This window comes from Lissotriton helveticus, chromosome 5_1 (assembly GCF_964261635.1).
Source record: "Lissotriton helveticus chromosome 5_1, aLisHel1.1, whole genome shotgun sequence".
Classification (NCBI taxonomy): domain Eukaryota; kingdom Metazoa; phylum Chordata; class Amphibia; order Caudata; family Salamandridae; genus Lissotriton; species Lissotriton helveticus.
Window position 1 is genome coordinate 98,737,233 of NC_136065.1, and position 17,551 is coordinate 98,754,783.

Genomic DNA, 17,551 nt, shown 5'->3' on the forward strand with positions numbered 1-17,551 from the left:
TAGATGTTATGATGAGGTTATCAAGTAGGAGAAGTACAGACTCCAGATAGGTTCAAGCAAGCTTTATTCACCGTCTCCACTGCTCCACTTTAACAATGGAGAGCAGGGGGGAGAGGAAGGTACCAAGCGGGAAGAAAGAAATTACAACACTAGAATATAGCCAGAAAACACTCAGACACTTTAAACATACCTATTTCAAAGTGAAATACTCTTTTAAAACAGTTTCCATTGATTTAAGGCTGAAAGAAATAATGACGAGAAAAATAAAGTGCCAATAAAAATGCTGCATAATTTCCATTCTTGTCTCGTTAAATTTGCAAATCTATGCTGCTGTATCCTGAGGGGTATGAGCATGGGGGCTGGTAAGGCAAAATTTGCCAGGGCGGCCTCTGATTCCCTGTATGGCCTGTTGCAGCGTGCTAACAAAGTCAGTAAAACGTATTGTATATTTTCTTTTTAAAAAAACAGAACGGTTTCTTTCTTCTACTGTTTTCCTTTTCGTGCCCTTTTACTTTCACCTCCTCATTGTCACAGCTTTTCCCTATTATGGCGCTATTTATTATTTCTTTTCTTCTTCCTCGCGTGTAGTTTCTCCTTTCATTCTCTGACAATTGTGTTTATTTTTTCAGTTCTCGCCCATTCGTTCATTTTTAATCCACTCGTTAATTTTTTCATTGTACTAGTGTTTTTCCATTTCTCACTGTCTTAAAAGTCTTCCTCTGTTTTATGTTTTACATTTCGAAACACATAGAACACAGCGTGAAGTAACAAGTACAAGCGTGTTTACGAGCCTAAGTCATATCACATCTTCAGCATCAACCAATAGGAGCCAGCAGGCTGTCAACCAATAAAAGCCTATAGGAACATTCAGGCTTCCAGCAAATCCGAGTCTGCGCTGAGATAAACCAACCAATGGCACCCAGTAGACAGACTCTCTTCTAATTAGACTAGAGCCTACCGTGTCTTCAGCAGCAACCAATGGAAACCTGCAGACTGTCAGCCAATCTCAGCCCACGCTGCGCCTCAATGGCGCCGTCTCACCCACTTTTAAAAGGAAGAAAAAGAGACTTAGTTTAAATTTTTCGTTTCTGCATCATGGCGGCAGCAGCTCAGCTAGAGAACCTCCAGGAAGAGGCCACGTGTTCCATCTGTTTGGAATGGTTCGCTGATCCAGTGACTATTGGTTGCGGACACAACTTCTGCCGCTCCTGCATCACCCAGACCTGGGAGGGAAGAGATGGAAACTACCCCTGTCCACAGTGCAGAGCAACATCTACTGGGAAAAACCTGCGACCCAACAAGCAACTTGGGAACATCGTGGACATGTTAAAACAGCTTCATCTGCCCCCCGTGAAGCCCCCGGAGGAGAATCTCTGTGAGAAGCATGAAGAGAAGCTGAGGCTGTTCTGTGCAGAGGATCAGAGGTTGATATGTTTGGTCTGCCGGGAGTCCAAGGAGCATAAAACTCACTCAGTGAGTCCTGTAGAGGAGGCCGCAGAGGAGCACAAGGTATGTCTGTGGGCCTTGAGGGATCATAGAGTTCCACTATGAGCCCCATTGAGGATCCTGCATATGAGCACAGGTTGTGTGTTCTGGTACTACAAGTGAAGATCACAGGGTATGTCTGTGGGCCTTTAGGGATCTCACAGTCCCACTGTGAGGAACCTACAAATGAGTACACGGTGTGTGTGGGTTGTTCTGAAACTGTGATTGAAGCGCGCAAGATATGTCTGTGAAATTCATAGATCAATAAGTCACTTGGTGAGCCACACCTCGAGGCAGCTCGAGACCAAAAGCTATGTGTGCGGGTGTTCAAAGGTCACACGTCGCCCTGTGCATCCCGTCAAGTAGGCTCCAGAAGAGCACAAAGAATGTTTGTGGATTACAAAGGGGTCACAAGGCACCTGTTGGCCCCTATAAGATACTGTTGAAGGGCAATATGTAAGTTTACGAATCATAATGCATCCTTTGGGTCCTGAAGGAGCATGCTGTAAAAAGTATGGATAATTACAGGAGTAGAGGAGCACAGTAACCATAGGTGTTGCTAAAAGAGTCCCACACGCTCTATGCCTAAATTGTGTGGGACTCTTTTAGCAACACCTATGGTTACTGTGCTCCTTTACATATGTAATTTTCCATTTTGTTAATCTCGGGTCTTTGTAACAATTGACCCTTAGGGGGAGCACTTTTAAAGTAATTGATCGCAGACCACTACAGTTTTTTTCTGTTGCTTTGTGCTGTAAAAATTATGTATATTCGTCAGAGAACAAAGGTGTAGAGTAACACCAGGTTGTCGTGTAGTTACTATAAAACCTATATAGGGTCTGCGCGTTTAGACAACAGATACTTTAGGATTGGTGTCAGACTGATTCTAAACGCCCCCACTGGGTATGTTGGCATGTGGACCAGCTAGCTCACAGTACCAGGAGAAACTCTTCTTACCAAGGAGAGAATAGTTCTTGGCAACTACCGAACATGATAACCCTGATTCCTCAGGACCATGGAAACGGTGTACTACTTTTCGCTCAGTCACTCGTGCTCACTTAGTCTCAGAGAGATATACAGAATAAATGATGGGGACGTTTTGCAATAAGTACTTATTGAACCAGCTTCATTCTAGTGTAAAATAGGAGTGCTGAAACAACCATTAGACAGTAACCGATATAAAGGATTAGAAGCACTAAGAAAGTAAAAGGATGGTAGATTCCTACCATTTGCTATAACCATGAATACAGGCAAGTATATAAAATACATGACAAATGTGTACTCCTACGATGCTACCCTAACTAGATATACCTGAGTTTATCTTGCTTGTAATAATAATAATAATAATATCCACATTTGTAAAGCGCACAATCACCCATTAGGGTCTCTAGGCGCTGGGGGCCGTCGGGAAGATTAAGCAAGCTGTTGCCCAGAGTCACATGGTGCTGGGCTAATCTGCTGCCGGTGCCGGGGATCGAACCGTGATCCCCAGATTCCGGAGTCAGTCGCCCTGGCCGCGGCGCCACACATGTAGGTGTTAAGCCAAGAATCCCTCTAGGATAAAGTCAACCCCATTACCTGAAGTGAGACACTGTGGGACCCCCTCTTGGTCTCGAGTTGGACACCCCGCAACGGATGTCAGACCGCTGAGAGCTGGAGTATCTGCATGCAGGAGCCTCAGCGCCTCGCTATGTGTGTCGACAGGGAAGTCCTGATATCATCTCTTTCTCAGCAGGATGTGATGTTTATATACACAGAGGTCTCCCAGGGGGTCTACCTTGCTGTCCCACTTGTCGGACTGAGGATGACATCGGGAATGAAGTTTATACATAGTTATTATACAGGAGATGCTAGTCCTGCTGAGTTCCCAAGAATCCTCATGCATAATGTATGAGGCTTTTGACCAGGGAAAATCCTGCGTTCTGTGTGCATTGTTGTATCTAGGTAAAAAGGTCAGTCCCTAAGAACCGTTGTGTGTGTAATGTAGGGGTGGAGTATAGGTGAAAGGTTACGATGTTATCTGAACCTATATTGGAGTACAACAAGGTGGAATATAACAAGGTGTGTTTGTGTTTTTTGTTTTTTTTTCTCAGGGTTAACCAGTGAATTTACTTGTTAAGTCTTTAAGAGGAATCAAAGTATGGGTTCGGGTAATAAGGGATTTCAAATTTCACCCCACTGGTCTCATTGAGAAGGCTGCCCAAGAGCACATGGTGTGTATGTGGTTGAGAAGGTCAATGTTAATATGTTTAATAGTACATGTATGTATGACAACAAAATTGCATCTCTATTATTGTATCCACCCATTATGAACTCTGTCAACCCTGACTCAGAAATACGTGGCCAGGCAGGCTCTGAGACCCAGGCCTGAGGTTACTGATTAGCAGGTCACAGATGGGGTGGCACATAACTGGCAGACAAACATGCGAACAGGAAACCCTGAGCATTCCTACAAATAGGCTCAGTGACGCCACAATGGTCCAGGGAGATTGGCCTCAATGGGCACCCATTACCAGAGGGGTACGCATGTTCCTAAAACACCATAAAGTCAGATGCCACATAGTTAGGAACACCTAGCCAATGGACACTGGCCCCAACAAGCATACATGACCAGAGAGGTACGCGTGTTCCTAAAACACCATAAAGTCCGAAGCCATATAGTTTGGAACACATGCCAATCAGGACACGGCACACACAGTACAGGCAGTGATCACACATGCCCCATGCTGGACATCTGGATATGTTATTTTCTGGCCGCCTTTTGTCTGGGTAAGGTCGAAGTCCACTTGGATTCCTCATTCAATGCATTCATTTGACTCCACAGACAGTGGTACACCTTCCATACCAAAAAGGGATCGCCGGAACTGTTTATGGCTCTCCATGTACTGTATATAAACATCACATCTGGTGCCTGTCTACGGATTTTGGCATTGTTGGAGCGTCAGGAATTTGCATGCCAAACTGACCATTTGCAGTGTGTTCGAAGTCTGCACAGGGGCCTTCTCCATTTTGTTCTTAGTACAGAAGGTCTTCGGAGAATTTTGGCCCGTTCTGGATCTGAAGTGGGTCAACTTCTGGGTTTTAGCTGTTCACTTCCGAATGTTGACCATTTAAACGGTTATCCCACTGGTCCGGTTTTTGGGGTTGTCGCAATACAGAGGCTGTTTATCTTCATGTCCCTGTCGCGGCCTCTACTCAGCGATTTCTAAGGTACGTAGTAGAAGGAGCCCATTTTCAGTTTTGTGGTTTTCCCTTCGGCCTCAAGTCCTCTCCAAGGGTCTTTACGAAGGTGCTGGCGCTGCTCATGGCTATCCTTCATGTGGAAGGCCTATTTGGACAATCTTTTGCTGTATGCAGCGGAGGAGTCTGTGTGGCTCGCTCAGGTCGAACGGGCCTTGGAGGTTCTTCAATGACTAAGGATTTTGGTGAACTGGGAAAAAATCTTCTTTGGCCCCCACTCAGGGCATGGTCTTCATCGGGGCTCATTTTCAGACACTGGAGTGCCGTGTTACTCTGTCTGCAAGGCACCTGCTCTCCTTGCAGGCCCGGGATTTGGCGTTGATGTCTGAGGAAGCTACTGCAGCAGTGAAGTGGTTGAGGATGGAGGGGCATTTGGCTTCAGGTGTTTAGTGTGCCCTGGTCCCGGTTTAACCTTCTTCGCCTGGCCAACTGGGTTTTGACTGGGTGATCTCCAGGGGCCCAGAATCTGTTGGCTCCTCTGCAGATGACGGACCGGATCCGGGACGAACTCTCCTGGTGGCTCTGCCAGCATCATCTTCTGTCCGGGATCTCGTTATCGCCCCCACCTCCACATGTGGTAACGTCAGGTGCCAGCCTGTCCAGTTATGCAAGTTTAAAGGATGTGGTCTCTGCTGGACTCCCGGAGGTCTTCCAGCTGGAGGGAGTTACGAGCAATTCGGCTGGCTCTGCTCCATTTTCAGGATTCTTTGCGGGGTCAGATGGTGGTGGTTGGGACGGACAATCATGGGGACGTCCTATAGCGACATTTTCCTGTGGGCTCAGGACTGGGTTCTGGGGCTGTCTGCTCTATACATTCAGGTGTGGAGAATGTTCGTGCCCGACTGTTGAACAGGGACATTCCATCATCCAAGGGTTTCTCCTTGCCTCCCAGTTTGTTCAGCAAGTTGGTGGTTCATTAGGGCCTCCCAATGGTGTACCTGTTTTCGGTCCCGGGGAATGCCAAAGTGGAGCGCTTCTTTTTTTTCTCTCTGGGTCAGTGTCCCCTGGCATGACTAGTCAACGGCTTGACTTGTCCTTAGCCTCAGGACCTTCTTTATGCTTTCCCTCCGTTTCAGCTGGTCCAGGCCTTTCTGGTTCCAGTGGCCTTGTGCAATTTGATTTCCTCTCCTATGCTTGTTTAGTTGCGACCTGGAGTGGGTCTATCCTTTATTCCTGTCTCTGAGTTTTCCAGCTCTTCCCCATGGCACCTTAAGGAAGTTGCACTTGACAGCATGGTGGTTGAACGGCGGGGCTTAGCTGGTGTGGGGGTACCTGAACTATTGACTGTGACGTTGCAGGCTACTCGTATATCTGTGGTAAATAAATATTACCGGATCTATTTTTGACTATAATCAATAAACGGGTAGCTCAATAAATAAGAGTCAAGATACGAGGTAGCTAGAGTGTACAGGCTTTAATCAGGCACAAAAGGACTGGAACAGGACAGCCTGCATGGGAATGGGATGGCAGGGCCCGACAGGGCATGACAGGGCCCGGCAGCTGCCGGGGGCAGGATCTGGGAGCATAAAGGGGTAACGTTTAATAACAGTACATTAGTATATATAGTTAAACAAAATACATTGCATTCAATACAGTAGGCGTAGCAGTAGGCGGAGTTTGTAGCAGTCGCGAAAGATAAGGATGAAATGAGGTAACAAGAAGGCGTGTACAGGGCGTATACATAGACATGTGATGCAAACGTAACAGAATATGTCATAAACAGGGCGGAAACATGGAGGGGGCTACCTGAGCAGCTGGGACCTCTAACCTAGTGGTGCGCGCAAACTGACAATGACGTGTTACTAGGGAGAACTGGGGGCTATGACTTCTGCGCTAGAAGAGGAGACTAAAGTCTGGAGTGTCAGAGCGACATGTACCCAGGCATATCTAGTATCTAGTGTTATGAGTACATGTTGATAGAATCCAAAAGTTATCAGAGTAAAGGCTAACAGACATTAAGACTGGTGCATACATAATCCTACATGTAGTGCGTGTGCGAGGAATATTCTATGAATATTAATACAGTATTTCTCTTACATGGAGACATAAAGGCTAGACCATGACGGAAACTATTGATGCAATTCAGTAGCTTAGGAATGCAGAGAAGGAGGGCTGGACTGATAACTAGAAACATAACATACTCTTGGCAGACTAGGAGGCAGAGCCAGGCCGAGCCGGGCACTGCGAGGCATGAAAGTAAGCTAAGGGTCAGGGATACAGGTGGGGGCTGTATCGCTCCTCGGAGAGGGTTCAGGAAACAGGAGCTGAATCTGAGTCCGGGCCCTTTTGAGGCCTAGAAACGGGGATAATTCAATGAATTAACGTGCACACTGTAAAACGTGGCAACGTAGCTTTTACATAGGCCTGATATTCGTTGTATTCACGAAAACTGGAAACTGGCATACTAGAGATGGACACAACTGTAATTGCGTCTTTAATCGATCATAGGGGAATACATGCATATCGATCATGCACATATGACATAACATAGGGAACACGTAGGCACATATAACATGGCAAAATTTACTTTTCCACATTCCCTCCTTGTGCCCTACGTTTCCATCAGGAAACATCTATATTCATGATACCATCTATCATTTCATACAGCATCATTTGCTCGTCTCGAATTGTCTTGGAACGGGACTTAGGACTAGGAATACAAGAGGTAGCACAAATGCCGCAAATCGCAGGGCCACATTGTATACAGAGGCAGCAACTGAATATGATCATTACTGCAAGACCTAGAAATGACAATACTTTCCATCCCCAGGCAGATATGATACTCCAGAGCCAACCGGACCATGTCCAGGTGCCTGGATTCTGGTGTAACTGATGGGCAATTTTATGAAGTCTGGCTCTAGCTGAATAAACAGACGGCGCGTTATTAGGAATGAAAATGCAGCAACTAGATCCGATGACTCTACATGCTCCTCCTCTATCGGCCAGTATGACGTCAAGAACGAGACGATTTTGGAGCACGACAAATCTCATAGCAGATTGCTCTTCGGTTAAGTTACCTAGAGCAGAAGTAGTCTCATTCACTACTGCTTCAAGGGTTCTGGTTAACCTACGAATTGACTTACTATTCTGGACAGGGCCTATAAAGAAAAAGAAACCTCTATTGAAGTCTGTATATTGTTCTAGAGCAGTTTCAGTTTGATCGACAATTGGGGACTCAATCTCCCGTCTATGTCTGACGTGTACTAGATGTGTGTTTCTGTGATAATCAGATGGGGCTAGAAAAACTGGTGGCAGTAGGAAGGCAATATAACATGTTCCATCCCAATCGAGGGGCAGACGAACATATGCGGTCTGACCACAAACAAAATAAGAATGACGTGAAGCTTTGAAAATAGATTTCCCACTGTCACTATACTCGACAGTAGTAGTACAATCACTATGTCCTACATGTGCGGAACCATTCTTTCGGACACATAATTCGCCTTTGACTGGTAGTACTGAAATAGCAGGTAAGTCTGGAGTAGTATCAGACTGAACATTCAGGACCATAAAATTCGAAGAATAATTACCTAAATTGTAAACTTCATTTTCTAGATCTAACCCTGTTCTATGGGAGAGACCTTGCTTGTCTGGAAAACATGTTCTATTCAGAAGGGACATATCATTTGGAGATGACGTTAACATTGACCATGCTCCACACGAACCATTATATGAAAACGGATAAGGAAAGAGTGGCAGAACTCCCTTCGGTGTCTGGAAAGGGGGGAGTCGACCACACACCCAACAATTAGTAGCATTGCTGGTCTGGTGTGAATAGTGTAACATTCTGATGAATGTATTATTTCTCATAGCAAGACGATAGGATAACTCGTGAGGAGGCAGATCACTAAATGTGTGCTCTACTGTAGCATTAGAAAACTTATTTACATGAGAAATTGGAAAACATAAATGCAATGCATAACTTGTGCAGGTAACCATCAAACTTAGAAACAATAGAAAACTTAGAAAAACGATACATCGGATAGAGTTTTGACTAACTCTCTCACTATGGGGGTCTATCTCATACATGTCAGATACCTGTCTAACCGTTTCACCCGAGAGGGACTTAGACAATTAAACTGGCTGACTTATTTTACTAGACCGGAGTTTCAATTTATACTCCTGCTGCGGAGTTTTCTCGAACAGAGGAACTTTCAGTTCGGGATTTAGATCAATGTCTGGTTTCAGGCAGTCTTTAGAAATGGAACAATCCTTAGAAATGTCCTTTAAAAATGTCTTTGATCGGACTCCATGAAATTTCTTGATATGCGACAGATGGACCCAACCCTTGCGGCCTTCCAATTTCACGGCCGTACGGGTGGTCAGAAGGACAAGTCTCGGCTCCTTCCAACGAGGCTCCAGCGGACTTGAACGATCAAAGTTCCTTACAAGAACAAGGTCCCCTGGAATGACCTCGTGCGGTTTCACTTCAGTATTGTCTGGGAATGCAGCTGCAACCTGTGAACGACAAGAGTGTAGGGCAGACATCAAGGAAGCTAGGTAATCTGTCAACATATTACTGGAAACATCTGTAATACTGCGGGGTCTAGGTGTACCCCACATATTTGGGGGGCGGCCGAATACGACCTCCTAAGGGGACAGGCCTGATCTGGAATGTGCGACCATGCGCATAAAGAATAAAGCAACTGGCAGGGCAACTAGCCAGTCTACACCTTTCTCTTTACATGTCTTGGCAATACGGATTTTCAGGGTCTGATTATGTCTCTCTACGAGACCGGCTGCTTCGGGATGGCGCACACAATGGAACTTCCACTGGTACCCTAACAATAGGGAAACATGTTTCATTAACTCAGATGAGAATGGCTGGCCGTTATCAGAATACACGACCCTAGGGAGTCCATAACGGGGGAAGAATTCACGAACCAACTGCTTGGCAGTGGTCGCTGCTGTGTAATCTGGAACTGGATATGCTTCTGTCGACCTGGACAAAGCGCATACCACTACAAGAACATACTTGAAACCTCGACATCGCTCCATCTGAATATAATCCATCTGGAGGACTTCAAAAGGGTGGTCAGGGGGCTGGAATCCACCTTGTTCCACCGGGACACTTTTACCTGGATTGAATTGACAACATATCATACAAGTACGGACTTTCTGCTTGGCTGCAGCGCGTAAGTGCTTGTTAAACCAAAGGTTCTGTATACTGTCTAACATGGCTTTTTCTCCTAGGTGTGCTGGACTATGTGCGGTATTGATAATGACTTGAACCATAGAGTCGGGGAGAAACCATGTGGCTTTTCCCTTCGTCAACCATCCCTGATCTGTCTGGACCCCTCCTTGTTCGGACCATTTCTTGATTTCTTCAGGAGTAGCATGTAACTGTATGTCTATGACATCTTGTGTAGGGTCTTTAACTGTCATACAAGTAGTCGGATCTGGGGTGGATGTCTGTGTCTTGTTAACTGGAATGTCTGGTGTCTGAGCTGTAAGCTTGGCTGTTCGATCTGCTAGATCGTTACCTTGGGAAATAATGTCAGTAACTTTCGTGTGTGCCTTGCACTTCATGATAGCGATAGCTGTCGGTAAATGTATTGCATCTAACAGAGCTTGAATGAGGAGACCATGCTGAATCTTGGTTCCATGAGAAGTCATGAAACCTCTCTCCTGCCAGAGCACTCCGAAGTCGTGTACAACTCCGAATGCGTAACGTGAATCTGTATATATGTTCACTTTCAGGTTCTTGGCACGTATGCAGGCTTGGGGCAGAGCAACTAGCTCTGCTGCTTGAGCAGACAGGGTGTCAATACGGTGTGTTTCAATAACTTCAGTGTCAGTAGTCACTGCATACGCGGCTACTAGTTCTCCTGTACTAGTTCTCATACATGAACCATCCACATAAAGTGTCAGGTCGGGATTAGGTAATGCAATGTCTGTCAGGTCTTGTCTTGACTTAGTCATAGTGTTAATGACTTCCACACAGTCATGTGTGGCAGAATTAGAAGTAACTGACGGTAACAGTGTAGCAGGATTTAAAACGTTGCAGCGTCTGATTTCTATGTGTGGCTGGAACAATGTCAGTTCATAACCTGTTAAACGTGCAATGGTCAAATGCTGAGTCTGTGTTCGGTTTAAAAGAACTTCCACGGAGTGTGGAACTTGTACTGTCAGGGAGTGTCCTAATACTATGGAATCACTTTGTCTGATTGCTAGAGCTGTGGCTGCAACTGACTTGAGGCACGCAGGCAAAGCCTGGGCTACTGGATCTAATGTGCTCGAAAAATAAGCACAAGGCTTGTATTGTCCGGCTTGATCTTGTGTAAGAACAGATAATGCAGTACCATCACGTTCTGTGACAAAGTGTAAAAGGCTTACTGTAGTTCGGTGCAGCTAGAACAGGTGCTTGGCATAAAGCTTTCTTTAACTCATTAAAACTAAGTGTATGTTCAGATTTCCAAGGGAGAACAGTCGATACGGCTGCCTCCTGTGTCGTTAACTGTATCAGTGGCTTTGCTAGAAATGCATACTGAGGAATCCATTGTCTGCAGTAAGAAGTAAGGCCAATAAAAGCTCGTACCTCCTTCTGTGTCTTGGGTTGTGGAAGACTCGCTATTAACTGGATACGGTCTGGTGTCAACTGCCTACCCCACTTGGACAGTAAGTGGCCTAAGTAGATCACTTGCTGGACACAGAATTGGAGCTTCGAAGGGGACACCTTGTGCCCCATCTCGGCTAGGAAATACAGAACTGTAAGTGACGCTCGCTCGCAGTCACGTTCAGAACGGGCTGTGATCAGAAGATCATCGACATACTGGAGCAGGGCAGTGTCAGTTGGCATGTGAATATTGTCTAGTTGTCGTTTAAGTGCTTGACTGTAAATGCTAGGACTTTCTGTAAAACCTTGAGGAGCTCGTGTGAATTTATAGCTCCTTCCATTTAAACAAAAACCGAAAAGGTACTGGCTGTCTGGATGAATCGGAACACTGAAAAATGCATTCTTGAGGTCTATTACAGTAAAAAATGTAGCTTCAGAATCAATAGCTGTCAATAGAGATGAAATATCTGGGACTACTGGATACTGGGGTATGATACATTTATTAAGTTCTCGAAGGTCAATCACTAATCGATATACTGGAGGTGCATTTGGATCAGTACGTTTCATGACTGGAATGATAGGAGAATTACATACATTGGAGTCAGTTTCTACGACCACTCCTTGAGCAATGAGCTCGTCAATAATTTTGGATAAGGCTGCTACAGCCTCAGGTGGCAATCTGTACTGTCTGATTCGTGGCAAGACTATACCTTGCTTGAGGGTCACACGATGGGGTGTGATTCGCATAAAACCTACATCAGTTGGACCTTGCGCCCATAAATGCTGTGGTACATTGGACAATCTTGGATCAAAATCTCGTAATACATAGTGACCTTTAAAGTCACGTAAAAACAATCGTATTCCTTCTGGGGAGCAGCAAATAACTGCACCTAATTCTTTCAATGTTTTGATGCCTAACAGATTTTCTGGACATGACTTCGTAAGTAACAAATCAGTAGTTCGGGACAATGGACCAACTTCTAGAGTAACTGGCTGTGAAATCTCGTTAACTATAGGCTTTCCTGAAAATCCAAGGGAAACATTTCTAGAGCCTGAGAGCGGAGCCCCTGGAACCTCGTCATGACTGATAGTAGTCCTACTTGCCCCTGTATCAATCAAAAACTTTCTGTCTTTCCCCAATACTTGACTATGTACATAGGGACCCTCTTGATCTACAGGTATCTCGATGAGAGGCAAGCCTACCTCCCTCTCTAGGCTGTTTCATGAATACGGTTGATACTCTGGATACTCTGTCTGGGCATACTGGTACATCTGTTGTGTAACATGCTGGGTTGCAGCAATAGGCTGCGGTGCTGGAACTGTCTGTTGTGCATTCTGTGGTGGCTGAGAAGTCTGTGAAACTTGCTCTTGTCTAGGCGGACGTGGTCTTTCTTTAGTCTTACCAGTTGCTATGTTGTGTTTCAGAACTGCACACTCGTTTATAAAGTGACCTGGCTGTTTACAATAATTGCATGTCCCTTTAACGGGAGCTGCAGGATGACTGGCTTGACTCGGACCCCTCTTCTGACTGTCTTGTGGAACAGATTGTGCAACTAGTACTTTAATTTTCGTGTCTTTCATACGTCTCCTTTCATGTTCTTGCTCTTCCCTGATTCTATTCTGGTGATACTGGAGCATCTGTAACATTTGTGACGGGGTACTAGCTTGCCAGGTACTTTCGACTTTCAAAACTCGATTTTTAACTTGTGGGCTTGAATTCTCGACTAGTTTAGTAACAAAAAGATGAGGGTATGACTCGCTACCTGTCTTCAAACCACTGTTAATAATAAAACATTTTTCAAATCTAGAATAAAAATCACTAGTATCTTCATCCTGTTTCTGTTTACATGCTGAGATTGCATCCCAATCTTCCTTTTTCGTGGCTAATAACCTTGGCAAAACTTGAATCAATAACTCGGGCAATTCTTTACATTTGTCCCCAAGACCGGTACCTGGTACTCGTATTTTATCTTCAGCTTCTAGAGCTGTCCAATCTTTTTCTCTCCCACCTCCCATTCTTTTTCCTTGAGTTTTTCATATACCCCTGCGGGCAACAGGACCTTTAATATTTTAATAATATCTGGATACGTGTATTCTCCCATACGGAGCATGTCTTTTAATTCTCGATGGAACCCTGCTGGATCTTTGTCGTGACAGGGAATTAATTTCTTCATCTCTAAGAGTTCCATCTTGGTGACAGGGGTGTAAACAAATACTCGTTGCATTTCACCACCCGTTGTCCTAACTGGGTGTACTTCTCGTAACGGATGCTGTCTATCTATGTAAAATGGTTTACTTTCTGGAGGTGAGACGTGAACAAAATGCGGGTTCAGAAACGTTCTATATTTGTGGCGCTGTTCTAGAATGACACTGATTAAATCGGTACCTAAACCTTTCCATTTATACTGGAGTAACTCGTTCAGAACATCATGTAACGGACCTGGATCAGAATGTTGTCCCTCATACAATGTAATGAGGTGCTGGATCATATACATACCCACCAGTCGCTGCTCGGCTGGGGGCAGTTTCAGAAACATTTGTGCCACTATTTCGTCTGGAAAAGTGGTAGAATCAGTAATCCATCGGACTGCTGATCGGGCTAGTTCTTGTTCATGCATGGTACTAAGTTCACTATAACCGATTCGTGATTTCAGAATGTGATCGGTAGCTTGAAATACTTGTTCTAGCGAATCTTGTTCTGGTGCTGGAAGATGAAAGACTTTCTTGTGTTCTAGGCGCGAATGTCGGTCTGGAAATCTAGATTTACCTACATACGCTATTCTGGCGGTATTCTCGTCTTCTACTTCTTCGGTATCAGTGTTATCTTCTTTCTCGCTTACTTGTGCTGCTTTGCGTTTCTCGTGTAACCTTATTATTTCCTTACGAATTTTCTTGTACATACTGTCTATACTACTGAGTGTCTTGTGTCTTCCCTCGGCTATATGATCACTCCACTTTGTCAGAACTTTCATTTCGATCGGATCTTTATCTGGATAATCTTGTTCCCTTATTAAACAATTGATTAAAAACTTTAATAGTATGAGCTGAGTCTCAGCTTTCCTTAGAGACATGATTTCGCCAATACTTTCTGGATCTTCTCCTGTACGGATAAAACGATACATTCTGTCTAGATCTTCTTTCATATTCGGTAGGGTGTCCAAATACTCGGTCACCCGTCTTACGCGCAATGAATATATAACCATATTATCATCGCCTGGGACTGGATCATAACGGCATTCAGTAAGAGCTCGTCTGATATCTGCAACGGACTGATATTTGGGCGTACGCTGTAACGCACGTTCATGTAACTCGACTAACGTTATACGTTTGTGTGGCGGCGGGGTACCAGGAGGACCTCCTCCCGCGGCCCCTAAACTGGAATCGTCGACTGATACTCTTCGTGCTGGCAGAGTGACCGAAGTAGCGGGTACTTGTACTATGGGCTGGACCGGGGGTACCGTAACAGGTGCTGTAACAGGTGCCCCGGTGGCTGGAGGAACAGGAATTACATTATTTACAGGAGCTGGCGGAACAGGATTCGCATATTCTGGGACTGTGTCGTCCAAATAGGACGAGAGAAAAATATCAGCTGCGGTCGGTTTGTGACGTAGCTTAATCGGAACTAATGGCGGCGGAAAATTACATGGTGCTTCCGGGGTTGCTTTTGGCAAGCCCTCGGCAAGAAGAGGATACATACCCTTAATGAGGGCATTTCTCTGTCTGTCTGACTGTTCGGCTTTAACTCGTTCACCTACTTCGATTAATTCCCTTTCTTGGGCTCTTTCTGAGGATTCTTTACTTAATTCTAACTTTCTTATTTCTTTTTCGGTTCTTTTATGAGATTCTTTGCGCCATAACTCGATGGCATCTTTCTGGGACTGTCTGGCTTTCTTTTTCCATAATGCTTCTTCTACTCGCATGATGCACTCGGCATCCCACGTACCTGATACGGGCCATCTATACTTTTCCTCTAATTGCTTGGTGTACTCCACCCATAAATCTAGATATAATACGGCACTTATGCCATGCTTTTGATACATAAAATGACCTGGACTGTCCCTAGGCGGGACAGGAACTGCTTCCTCGAGCAGACCTTTTCTAGTTTTTAACTGACGTAACTTTGAGAACAGAGGCATAACTTAGACTGGAGTCTGGACACAATACAATACACGATAAACACAATAATGACTGAGAAACAAATCATTCATACCACGACATTGAAAACACATGGAATAACATTTAAAATGAATACATGAATTTCTCGAGAACAGAACTGACTAGAATGACTAGATGCACTGCTAAAACAGTACAAAACTTACCGGTCCCATAAAGAGACACGTCAGGACCCGCATCCACCTAAGTGGACACTTCGTGTTGGATCTGTGTACCCAAACCCACGGACCAGAGACAAATCAATTGACCCTGTCTAGATACTACCCCAGCAACGGTACTCACCGGGCAGCAAGAACGGAAGGCCTCGGACTGGACTGCTACGACGACGGACGGACGAACTTCGGACTTCAGTTACAGGTGGGCCTCCGGATACCTCGGACCTTGGACTCTCGGCTTGGGCTCTGGTCGGGACTCGCCGCGTTCCTCCACCGCCTCGTCTGGACGCTGGACCGCAACCTCCGTCTCCTCCGTGGGCCTGAGGGATACTTGAAGCAGAAATATCTGCACGTGCACGGTATGGTTCCGTCACGGCTGCAGAGGATCAGGGGGCCTGCGTGGCTTCTCCGGCGCGTGGGGAAAGGGCAAGTCCCTATTCGGGCGCCATTATGTGGTAAATAAATAAATATTACCGGATCTATTTTTGACTATAATCAATAAACGGGTAGCTCAATAAATAAGAGTCAAGATACGAGGTAGCTAGAGTGTACAGGCTTTAATCAGGCATAAAAGGACTGGAACAGGACAGCCTGCATGGGAATGGGATGGCAGGGCCCGACAGGGCATGACAGGGCCCGGCAGCTGCCGGGGGCAGGATCTGGGAGCATAAAGGGGTAACGTTTAATAACAGTACATTAGTATATATAGTTAAACAAAATACATTGCATTCAATACAGTAGGCGTAGCAGTAGGCGGAGTTTGTAGCAGTCGCGAAAGATAAGGATGAAATGAGGTAACAAGAAGGCGTGTACAGGGCGTATACATAGACATGTGATGCAAACGTAACAGAATATGTCATAAACAGGGCGGAAACATGGAGGGGGCTACCTGAGCAGCTGGGACCTCTAACCTAGTGGTGCGCGCAAACTGACAATGACGTGTTACTAGGGAGAACTGGGGGCTATGACTTCTGCGCTAGAAGAGGAGACTAAAGTCTGGAGTGTCAGAGCGACATGTACCCAGGCATATCTAGTATCTAGTGTTATGAGTACATGTTGATAGAATCCAAAAGTTATCGGAGTAAAGGCTAACAGACATTAAGACTGGTGCATACATAATCCTACATGTAGTGCGTGTGCGAGGAATATTCTATGAATATTAATACAGTATTTCTCTTACATGGAGACATAAAGGCTAGACCATGACGGAAACTATTGATGCGATTCAGTAGCTTAGGAATGCAGAGAAGGAGGGCTGGACTGATAACTAGAAACATAACATACTCTTGGCAGACTAGGAGGCAGAGCCAGGCCGAGCCGGGCACTGCGAGGCATGAAAGTAAGCTAAGGGTCGGGGATACAGGTGGGGGCTGTATCGCTCCTCGGAGAGGGTTCAGGAAACAGGAGCTGAATCTGAGTCCGGGCCCTTTTGAGGCCTAGAAACGGGGATAATTCAATGAATTAACGTGCACACTGTAAAACGTGGCAACGTAGCTTTTACATAGGCCTGATATTCGTTGTATTCACGAAAACTGGAAACTGGCATACTAGAGATGGACACAACTGTAATTGCGTCTTTAATCGATCATAGGGGAATACATGCATATCGATCATGCACATATGACATAACATAGGGAACACGTAGGCACATATAACATGGCAAAATTTACTTTTCCACATATCCTCCAGTCTTCTCTCTTATAGTAGGCTTTGGAGAGCTTTTTCAGCCTGGTGTCCTCGTAAGGAGGTTGATCCTACTGTTAAAGCAAAAATAAGGGGACCCCCTCTATAGTAATTTTAGGTCAGGGAAGAGAGGGGAGAAGAATACATACAACCATATAAATATTTCCCTCATAGACCATCATACCTTTACATCAGACATAACTGTTGCATCATTCTTCAAGATAAGTCAAGGACGATCGAGAGAATATTTTTCTCCTGT

The 17,551-nt window shown here is 45.2% G+C and overlaps 1 protein-coding gene across 1 annotated transcript in view; it reads left to right on the forward strand.

Moving 5' to 3' along the window:
* Positions 1 to 1,095: 1,095 nt before the first annotated feature.
* Positions 1,096 to 17,551, forward strand: part of LOC144754216 (E3 ubiquitin-protein ligase TRIM39-like) — a 140,728-nt gene continuing 124,272 nt past the window's right edge. Inside the window, exon 1 of the mRNA XM_078641801.1 lies at positions 1,096 to 1,509. Coding sequence (XP_078497927.1) covers positions 1,096 to 1,509 — 414 coding nt within the window. The remainder of the gene's footprint in view (positions 1,510 to 17,551) is intronic.